At 37.8% G+C, this 11,428-nt stretch overlaps 1 protein-coding gene across 1 annotated transcript; it reads left to right on the top strand.

The window, feature by feature from the left end:
- LOC132884212 (cilia- and flagella-associated protein 251-like) lies at window positions 1-9,070 on the top strand. Its single transcript, XM_060918033.1, has 3 exons — window positions 1-118; window positions 5,981-6,472; window positions 8,652-9,070. Exons 1-3 carry the CDS (start codon window positions 13-15, stop codon window positions 9,053-9,055), a joined length of 1,002 nt encoding a protein of 333 aa, XP_060774016.1. The 5' UTR covers window positions 1-12; the 3' UTR covers window positions 9,056-9,070.
- Window positions 9,071-11,428: the final 2,358 nt, after the last annotated feature.

Genomic DNA, 11,428 nt, shown 5'->3' with positions numbered 1-11,428 from the left:
ACACAGGAGACGATGGCTGAACGTCAAGGAGACCCTCCTTCAGAATCCGCTGACCACAAGCCTGAACCCAAGCAGGTGGCTGGAGAGAATGCGACGTCGCAGAGCAACGCTGAGGAAGGTGGGGAAATAATCATGGGCAAATCTGTTGGGAACTGTAAGGTGTGAGTGGTTCAGTTGATTTTACTGCTCGTCAGTGTTATTAGAAGAATTATATTTATTGTAGATGATGTGCCTGGTTGGGTGAGCTATGTCAATAGAGAAGCTCTGAAAGAAGAAATCTTTTATTTATTAGCTGGATGAGGCATTTCATTTCATACAGACCACACTGTCCTTCCATCTTTTACTCTACTTCATCAGAAATGAACAGAAATTTGATAATTTGGTTCAACTCTATGTGTATGTACAAGTATACACATTCACATACACATGCACTTACAAGTGTTTCCAAAATTGTGATATAAAACATCTTTTTAAAAAAAATTCTGTGATTTTTTTTTCAACATCAACCCAGTTTCACTTTAAAGAAAACCATCAAAATGAATTTTACAGAGTTCCTCCAGAGACAATATTTGTCTATTCAAATCCAACTCAAATGCCTCAAAGTGCATTTGCATCATGGGTTCAGCAGTGCACCAGCCAAACACCAGGTCAGCCAAAGCCCTGTGGCTTCATGTATAAATCTTTATGTAGATTTTAATCCGAAAACTTTACATACACACATAAATGTTGCTGATTTCATATATATCTAGACATAATCGAGGATATTACACAGTGGCATGAATATATGAAGTTTATCTTTGACTGGGGAACATAACGAGTGAAATATTTTCAACACGAGAAGATAAACTTCATATCTTCATGCCACTGCGAAGTTCTTTATATTATATTAATTTAAATTTTGAACTGGTTCACCATTTTGACAACGCACGTCTGGTCAGTGGCAAAACACTGGGAGTGACATCATCGGAGTGAAATATCAGGAATTATTCTATCCACACTCACTGGATATGAGCAATCGCATGCTCTGATTGGCTACTCTAATCAGATACTAGGATATCAGTTCATATACTGCGAGTAGAGAAAAACAAAATGGCGGAGCGTGTTGCTGAACCAACCAAGGACGAAATAAAAATTCTGCTTGAAAACAACCCCCCCAAAAAACAATAAAAAGCAACAAAATATGGAATAAAAGTATTTGATGGTAAGAATGTATCTTTTTATAAATTTTTCAATAATAATAATAAAAATAATAATAATAATTTATTGTTATTATTATTATTATTACATTTTTCACAAATTGCTCCTGTCATTTCGCCAGTTTGTTTACATTCTAAGCAGAAATGATTTTGTCAGATTTTTTGTATACATTTTTTATTGATTGAATTTGCCAAAAATTAAAAATAAAAATGCTCTGTTTCTTAAAATCCAGTGAATGTGGATAGAATAAAACAGTTATTCCATTCAATCTCGTCGTACGTGGCTTATAGTCGGCTATCAGCTCACGTACGACTTAATTTTGTGGAATAACTGTTAAAAATGCGATTTTTTTCAACACGAGCAGATAAACTTCATATCTTCAAGCCAACGTGTGATTTTTTTTTTTTTAATTAAAACGACACATTCAAAGGACCCAAATTTATCAAAACAAAATGTATCATCGATTTCCTCACGGGTGACGTATAGAGATTTATGTCACGGGTTTGGTTCTCCATGTCCCGGATGGAGCTCGGATGAAAAATATGAGTGGTGATTAGTGTAGTTACCAGTAAAACACTCATGTCGATGTAATTTACCTAATTGCAGCATGAATATCATGAAAACAGTGTGTGTGTGTGTGTGTTTGTGTGTGTCTAGATGAGCTTTAGGTCCTGCCTTGTCACCTGTGCAAATGCGAATTCGCCAGAAAAGGTTGCTTGACTCCGATGATTTGCTTATTCATAGTTGTGACGTGATTTCTCGGGAGACGTTCTTCATTTATATTCCTATTCAAATCCACCCCCCCGCAAAAAAAAAACCAAACAAACAAAAAAAACCCACCCCCTTGTATTTGGAATCATTATATGGATTGTATGATGATGATGATGATGATCATTATCATCATTAGTCCTCATTGCCCATACCAGAGCATGAAGACTCCACCAAAGCTTTCCAACGTGCTCCATCTGGAGCCCATCTTTCCAGGTGGCCCCAGATCCATCCTTTTTCCCCTTAAATGTCCTCCTTTGTGTTTCCTTGGGCCTGCCTGTGTTTCTCCATCCATCAGGAGCCCATCTGTTATGGACTGCAAAGTTAATAAAATACCTGATATGTCTTTTCCTGGTTGCTCTTTTGTGATGCTAATTTTAAAGGTTTTGCATTCCGAAGGCGAATTCAAAACACTTTATGAGAGAGATTGTGGTCGTTTATCTCTGTGGTCACCACCACAGCTCAGTTCTCTATTTCCTGTGAAGTTCAGCTCCAGAACGCTCTCCTCTAATTCATTTTGTCCACAAACTTTAAAGAGACGTCATGACAGAGGATTAGCTGTCTGCCACTCATACCATGAGAAAAACCAAAAAACCCCACAAAAAAACATAACTTGTCATCTCCAGATTGGGTCGACTCGTTGCTGTCAACTCTGTGGAATTCTTCAGTCTGATTGGCTTTGATTGATCCTGGTGTTTGTCTTTTCTAAACACAGTGCCAACTGCAAGGAGCCTTTTACTGAACGTCTACAGTGTCAGAGCATTAACACACGTTTAACAACGCTTTGCAGTTTCTTGGTCACATCACAAACTGTCTTTTTTGTTTATTGCCTTAAAAAAAGGTTTATAAAGTGTTTCCACGTGCTCTAATGTAAATGAGAAGGGGAACTAACATCAGAAACATCACCACAACAGTAACAGTAACTGTGGATGGATAAAAAAATTATGTCATTCTTTCACAGCTGTTGTAAAAGATTGAGGGCATGCTGTTACTAATCAACATATTAAATCATCAACCTCGGGGTGATAACTGCTTCTCTACTTCATCACACCTTACTCCTTACTGATTTTATTGCTGTAAATTAAGAACAGAATCGGACCCAGGATACAGCCTTGGGGGACGCCTGTATTTAACACAACACTGGATAATGGAATGGAAATAAACTTAAAAAAAAAAAGCTCCAATACACCATTTCGTAAAACTTTCTAAAACCTTTACAGCATCAAGACTGAATTTGGAAGACGTTTATATTAAATAAGACCAACTGTGAGCTACTGCTCACTTATGTATCCCCCCGCTCTCACTTATATCAGAATGCAAGTGATTGAAGGAATAGGACACTTATTATGAATGTTGACTTCAACAAATAATTAACTCTGAAACAAGTAAGTAAAGAGCAGTGTCTCTCCCCAGGGGTTTCAAACAGCATCCTGGTAAACTGTCATTCTGAAACAGCATTTTGATTCTTGAAATAGCGTCAAAATCCACCCTGTATATTTTGTAAATACATTCAGTCGGTAAACAGGAAGTCAATGTGCGACAGACCTGAAAATGGTACACACGGTATAGAACCCCAAGCTGAAGCTCGGTACCAAGTACCAAGTGGCTATGATTGTGGTTGCTGAGAAAAAGGGTGTTTTGGACGGACAGAGATACGGAGATACAGTGGTGCTTGAAAGTTTGTGAACCCTTTAGAATTTTCTATATTTCTGCATAAATATGACCTAAAACATCATCAGATTTTCACACAAGTCCTAAAAGTAGATAAAGAGAACCCAGTTAAACAAATGAGACAAAAATATTATACTTGGTCATTTATTTATTGAGGAAAATGATCCAATATTACATATCTGTGAGTGGCAAAAGTATGTGAATGTTTGCTTTCAGTATCTGGTGTGACCCCCTTGTGCAGCAATAACTGCAACTAAACGTTTGCAGTAACTGTTGATCAGTCCTGCACACCGGCTTGGAGGAATTTTAGCCCGTTCCTCCGTACAGAATAGCTCCAACTCTGGGATGTTGGTGGGTTTCCTCACATGAACTGCTCGCTTCAGATCCTTCCACAACATTTCGATTGGATTAAGGTCAGGACTTTGACTTGGCCATTCCAAAACATTAACTTTATTCTTCTTTAACCATTCTTTGGTAGAATGACTTGTGTGCTTAGGGTCGTTGTCTTGCTGCATGACCCACCTTCTCTTGAGATTCAGTTCATAGACAGATGTCCTGACATTTTCCTTTAGAATTCACTGGTATAATTCAGAATTCATTGTTCCATCAACAATGGCAAGCCGTCCTGGCCCAGATGCAGCAAAACAGGCCCAAACCATGATACTACCACCACCATGTTTCACAGATGGGATAAGGTTCTTATGCTGGAATGCAGTGTTTTCCTTTCTCCAAACATAACGCTTCTCATTTAAACCAAAAAGTTCTAGTTTGGTCTCATCCATCCACAAAACATTTTTCCAATAGCCTTCTGGCTTGTCCACGTGATCTTTAGCAAACTGCAGATGAGCAGCAATGTTCTTTTTGGAGAGCAGTGGCTTTCTCCTTGCAACCCTGCCATGCACACCATTGTTGTTCAGTGTTCTCCTGATGGTGGACTCATGAACATTAACATTAGCCAATGTGAGAGAGGCCTTCAGTTGCTTAGAAGTTACCCTGGGGTCCTTTGTGATCTCGTCAACTATTACACGCCTTGCTCTTGGAGTGATCTTTGTTGGTCGACCACTCCTGGGGAGGGTAACAATGGTCTTGAATTTCCTCCATTTGTACACAATCTGTCTGACTGTGGATTGGTGGAGTCCAAACTCTTTAGAGATGGTTTTGTAACCTTTTCCAGCCTAATGCGCATCAACAACGCTTTTTCTGAGGTCCTCAGAAATCTCCTTTGTTCGTGCCATGATACACTTCCACAAACATGTGTTGTGAAGATCAGACTTTGATAGATCCCTGTTCTTTAAATAAAACAGGGTGCCCACTCACACCTGATTGTCATCCCATTGATTGAAAACACCTGACTCTAATTTCACCTTCAAATTAACTGCTAATCCTAGAGATTCACATACTTTTGCCACTAGGTTTAACTGGGTTCCCTTTATCTACTTTTAGGACTTGTGTGAAAATCTGATGATGTTTTAGGTCATATTTATGCAGAAATATAGAAAATTCTAAAGGGTTCACAAACTTTCAAGCACCACTGTACAGACGGACAGAGGTAAAACCCCCCCAAAACAAAACAGTATACCTCCCATCCTTTGGAACGGGTGTATAATATTTAATCACAGATGTGACATTGTGATGTGTTCGATAACAAGCATACTTTTGAAGCGTTCTGTTTAGTTCATCATAATAATTTTACATACACAAGATTTATAATTTCGCCAATTTTTGTAAATAATGACTAAATGTATTTGATTGGCCGTTGATTGTCAGGTCAGCTGATCTCAAACCTCAGCACATTTACATCTACAGCTACATCATGGAGTTCAGTTTTATCATTTGGTTTTGGATAAACTGCAAAAAAATGACGTTTTCGCAGGTGATAATATCTTGCATAGGATGAAAAGTGTGTATAAAGTTAGAATCAAGCAAATGTAAGATTACTGAACCTATTTCTAGACTTTTTTTTAACCAAATCCAAATTTTCCTTCCAGGCATAAATGCTTAAAATGAGCAACGTGATCTGCCAATAGAACGAGACGATTTCAAGGTTGAAAATTGTTTTGGAGTAAAATCATAATTGGAAATATCGGATTAAAAATATGACTATATTCAAAATACTTTCACTTGCTAAGACGCCATTTGTTGCAGTGTATAAATGCTGAACACTAGACCAAACATGAAAAGGTCTTCAAAACCATGGAGAGCTTCACGATCCACAAAGCCAGAGAAGCCTGAACAGCAAATACGGGAGAGGACAAGTCAGATCTCATGTGCATCGTTCTGACTGACACTTCCATGAGCTATTTTGTACAACGCTGTTGCTAATCATTCCTCTTTTTCTTTCTAGTTGCCCCCAAAGATGCTGCGGCGACAGAACAGAAAGGCGGCGCGCAAAGCGGCAATGAGCCTCCAAAGAACGAGCCAGAAAAGCCTGAGGAGCAGAAGGAAGAAGAGAACAAAGAGAAAAAAGAGGCAGAAGAAGAGAAGAAAGAAGAGAAAACTAATGGAGATGTAGGAGGAGAAGAGAAGAAAGAAGAGAAAAATGATGGAGATGGAGGAGGAGAAGAGAAGAAAGAAGAGAAAAATGATGGGGATGCAGGAGGAGAAGAGAAGAAAGAAGAGAAAACTAATGGAGATGCAGGAGGAGAAGAGAAGCAAGAAGAGAAAACTAATGGAGATGGAGGAGGAGAAGAGAAGAAAGAAGAGAAAAATGATGGAGATGCAGAAGAAGCACAAGAAGAAGAGTCCTCTCCTCCAGCCAACAAATACCACACCGTGAACTACAGGAAGATTAAGAAAGGATTCGCCAAGCAGAGGATCAGTGCATTCGAAACCCGGGGTGTGTAAAAGTGTCAACACACACACACACACACACACTTCAAATCTATTACATTTTATTTGTACAGCACTTTGAAGAATAGAAAATGGCACAGAGCAGCTTGACACAGATCCAGATGTGGATTTAAAGCTCGAATTAATTAACAAGCCACATTTGTCCTGAATGTCTGTAAGCAGATGTTGATGGAAGGAGTCTCCAGTGTCAGTTTTTCAACACAGGAAATCTTCAGGACAAACTTTTTTGCGGTCACATTTACATTTTTTTCCACGTCATTCAACATTTACAGCCACTTTTGTTCACATAGTTTGCAGTAACATTTTTTGCCTCCACCAGGTGATGTTTTCACCTTCATTTTTCTGTCTGTTCCCAACATAACTCAAAGTAGTGAATGGATTTGGATGAAATTTGGTGGGCAGCTTTAGTATCATCCTCGGTTCAAGTGATGTGATTTTGATGTTGATGATATGTAGTGTGTTGTTGGTATGCTCTCTAGCAGGTGCCTTCTAGCTCAAACTTCTGCAGGTACATTTCTCAATTTTTGTCGCCACCAAAGTTTTAGTTACATTTTTGTTTAACACTTTGTTAATGTTTTTTTCTGCCGTGTTTATTAAAGTTTTTGCAGCCATATTTGTTCAAATGTTTGTAGCCATGCCTGGGAATCCTTTGGCTACCACATTTCTTAAAATTTTTTCAGCCAGGTTTGTTGATTAAAATTTTTTTCCAGCAAGGTTTGTTAATCTTTATTTATTTATTTTTGCAGCCAGGTTAGTTAATTTTTATTTATTTATTTATTTATTTTTGCCACCAGGTTTGTTGATTTTTTTTTTTTTTTTGCAGTGATGTTTCTTGATTTTTATTTATTTGTTTATTTATTTTAGCAGCCAGGTTTGTTGATTTAAATTTTTTTTGCAGCCAGGCTTGTTGATTTTTTTCTTTTTTAAATAATTATTTATTTATTTATTTTTTTCCAGCAAGGTTTCTTAAATTTTTTTGCAGCCAGGTTTGTTAATTTTAATTTTTTTTGCAGCAATGTTTGTTGATTTTTATTTATTTATTTTTGCAGCCAGGTTTGCTTAAAAAAAAAGGTTCAGCCTGGTTTATTGATTGATTGATTGACTGATTGATTGATTGATTGACTGATTGATTGATTGATTGATTGATTGATTGATTGATTTTTGCAGCCAGGTTTGCTGATTTATTTTAATTAATACATTTTTTTTTTGCAGCCAGGTTTATTTATTTACTTATTTGCAGCCAGGTTTGTTGATTTTTTATTTTTTTTTGCTGCGAGGTTTGTTAAAATTTTTGCAGCCAGGTTTGTTTATTTCTATTTATTTATTTATTTATTTATTTATTTATTTTTTGCAGCCAGGTTTATTTATTTATTTATTTATTTATTTATTTTTTGCAGCCAGGTTTATTTATTTATTTATTTTGCAGCCAGGTTTGTTGAGCTTTTTTTTTTTGCAGTGAGATTTGTTTGTTAATTCTTTTCTGCCGTCAGGTTCATTACAATTTTTGCAGCCAGTTTTTTTTTCAGGTTTGCTGATTTAAAATTTTTGCAACTAGTTTTGTTAATTATTTTGCAGTTGGCTTTGTTGGTTTTTATTTCTTGTTGTGACATTTGTTAAAATTTATTGCCACCATATTTGTTATTTTTGCAACCAGAATTGTTTATTATTATTATTATTATTATTATTATTATTATTATTATTATTATTATTATTATTTTGCCACTTGGTTAGTTAAAATGGCTTCTTATTGACCTCAAGTGATCTTTACAGAAAGCCGGGGGGGGGGGGGGGGACGACAACAACAACAACAACAACAAAAACAACTGCATTATATGGAGTAAATTGTGTTTTCTTAAAGCAGAGATGTCGTGATATTAAACCAGATTTTTCATCATTTCTGTCTGTTTACATCATCTTACTGTTTTCCCAGACTGACATATCACTTTAAATATCCAATATCCATATCAGATCCTGTTTGTGACTGATTTATTTACTGAGAGATTTATGTATTTACTTAGTAGAAGTTTATAATTACAGTAAAATAAATTGCAAGCAATTTCGTGTTCATGATTTCTTTAAGAAGCTTCTGATCTCTTCATGAACTGTTTTGTACTTTGTGATAACTAATGGTTGTTTGTTTCTATGGTTATTAATTACGACTGCAGACTTTGCGAAGTTGGAAGAGGAGGGAGAATCTGAGGAGCAGAAGGATGGAGCCACGACAGAAGAAGGAGCAGCTGCTAATGAAGCTAATCAAACGAACGGAGAGGCCGGATCTCCTGAAAATGGGACTTCTGAAAACAGCGATGGACAGAAAGAAGGGCAGGATGGAGAGAAAGAAGGGCAAGATGGAGAGAAAGAAGGGCAAGATGGAGAGAAAGAAGGGCAGGATGGAGAGAAAGCAGGTGAAGAAGCAGGAGACGAGCAGGAGGACAAGAACAGCACAAAGGATGGATCAGGCAAGAACTCTGGTATCTCCAAGTTCTTCACTGTGAGCTACAGGAAGATCAAGAAAGGCATCACGAGGCAGCGGGTCGACGAGTTCGAGTTCATGGGTGTGCAGCAGTGAATTCACACACACACACACACAGAAATGCACAAACTGTACATAACAACAGTCTCATTTTGAGTCAGTTGTGGTTCAGTTCCATTTTATCTGTAAAGCACTTTTTAGTGAAGAACCCGAGAAATGTTTACGTTCCTTTCTGTAAATTTCTACAATTCTGAAATGATATGAATTTATATTTTCACATACAGTACACAGTAAGTGCATTTTCTAAAGTGGAATTTAAAGGTGGTGGTGGGGGTTAATCTGTTGGGGGGGGGGGGGGGGGGGGGGGTTGGGGTTCACCCCGGCCCCCCCAGCTCCACCCCACCACCCTCAAGAAAAAAAAAAAAAATTCAACAACTGAAAACTCATTTCCTGCCATTCTAAAATATATATATTTTTAAAATTCACCAACACATGTTGAGCAAACGTTACGATCACGTCTCATAGTGTGTTGTATTAAATTGCGCTGTTTGTTCTTTTTATGTTTTCTTGTCTCGCTATATGTAATGACGGAAATCTATGAGTTGTTGTATGAAGACAAGTCCAGATATTGTGGCCAAAGTTGAGCAAATTGTTGTTTTTATTTCCATATTTACAAGTAATCTTGGGGAGGCAGCAGGGTGTTTGCTCTGCTCTCCTCTCCTCCTCCTCCTCTCCTCCTTCTTATTTTAGAGGATCATGGCAGTTTTTTAACTCTAAGGGAAGTTTACAAAAACTCTAAGGCCTAAAGGTTACAAAAACAGCTTTGGGACCAAAAGGTTGCTGGTTCAATTCCCTTGACCAGCAGGTAAATGTGTAGGTGGGGGAGAGAAAAAACTTCATCTATGGGGCACTGAACCCCCAACTTCTCCCTGGGGCACTGTAGCACAGCTGCCCACTGCTGTAAGTGTGTGTGTGCTCACATCCCTGGATTAGTTAAACAGAGAAAGCATTTCACTGTGATCTAATGTACATGTGATGAATAAATGGTTAAATAAAAATGTATTTTTAATATTTTGGCCCCGACACAATGAGTCCTACTGGTTCTCCAACTGAATGGAGTGTGTTTACTGAACTGACTCCTTATTTGTGTCAAAAAAAAAAGAATATCTAGAATTTGTATTTTTGAGATTTACAGAAAATTGGTCTGTTATTGTGAAGTTTTTTGTTCTTTAGAGAAACAGTTCTTCAATACTGACTGATAAAATACTTTGTAAATTGTTAAAGAGATGTCAGTAAACGTGCTGGAAATTTACTTCATTTCCAAGTCTCAGTTTTCTGGGGAAAATTTTCACTTTATACAGTACATCCCACAGTTGTGTATGTTATGTGTGTTGTGTTGTGTGTTGTGTTATGCTGTGTGTTGTGTGTGATGTTGTGTATTGTGTGTGTTGGGCGTGTTATGCTGTGTGTTGTGTGTGATGTTGTGTTGTGTGTGATGTTGTGTGTTGTGTGTGATGTTGTGTTGTGTGTGATGCTGTGTGTTATGCTGTGTGTTGTGTGTGATATTGTGTTGTGTGTGATGTTGTGTGTTATGCTGTGTGTTGTGTGTGATGTTGTGTTGTATGTGATGCTGTGTGTTATGCTGTGTGTTGTGTGTGATATTGTATTGTGTGTGATGCTGTGTGTTATGCTGTGTGTTGTGTTGTGTGTTATGCTGTGTGTTGTGTGTTATGCTGTGTGTTGTGTGTGATGTTGTGTATTGTGTTGTGTGTGAAGTGTGTTTTGGGCGTGTTATGCTGTGTATTGTGTTGTGTGTTATGCTGTGCATTGTGTTGTGTGTTATGCTGTGTGTTGTGTGTTATGCTGTGCGTTGTGTTGTGTGTTATGCTGTGTGTTGTGTTGTGTGTTGCTGTGTGCTATGCTGTGTGTTGTGTGGTGTGTGATGTTGTGTATTGTGTGTGTTGTGCGTGTTATGCTGTGTATTATGCTATGTGTGATGTTGTGTATTGTGTGTGTTGTGCTGTGTGTTGTGCTGTGTGTCATGTTGTGTATTGTGTGTGCATTGTGCGTGTTATGCTGTGTGTTGTGTGTGTTGTGTGTGATGTTGTGTATTGTGTGTGTGTGTTGTGCTGTGTGTTGTGCTATGTGTGATGTTGTGTATTGTGCTGTGTGTTGTGTGTTATGCTGTGTGTTGTGTGTGATGTTGTGTATTGTGTTGTGTGTTATGCTGTGTGTTGTGTTGTGTGTGATGTTGTGTGTGATGTGTGTTTTGGGCGTGTTATGCTGTGTATTGTGTTGTGTGTTATGCTGTGCGTTGTGTTGTGTTGTGTGTTATGCTGTGCGTTGTGTTGTGTGTTATGCTGTGTGTTGTGTGTGTTGTGTGTTATGCTGTGTGTTGTGCTGTGTGTGATGTTGTGTATTGTGTGTGTGTGTTATGCTGTGTGTTGTGTGTGTTGTGTGTTATGCTGT

The sequence above is a fragment of the Neoarius graeffei genome, chromosome 4 (genome assembly GCF_027579695.1).
Source record: "Neoarius graeffei isolate fNeoGra1 chromosome 4, fNeoGra1.pri, whole genome shotgun sequence".
NCBI classification, from domain to species: domain Eukaryota; kingdom Metazoa; phylum Chordata; class Actinopteri; order Siluriformes; family Ariidae; genus Neoarius; species Neoarius graeffei.
The sequence above is the reverse complement of the archived record's forward strand: the minus strand, read 5'-3'. Positions and strand labels throughout refer to the sequence as shown.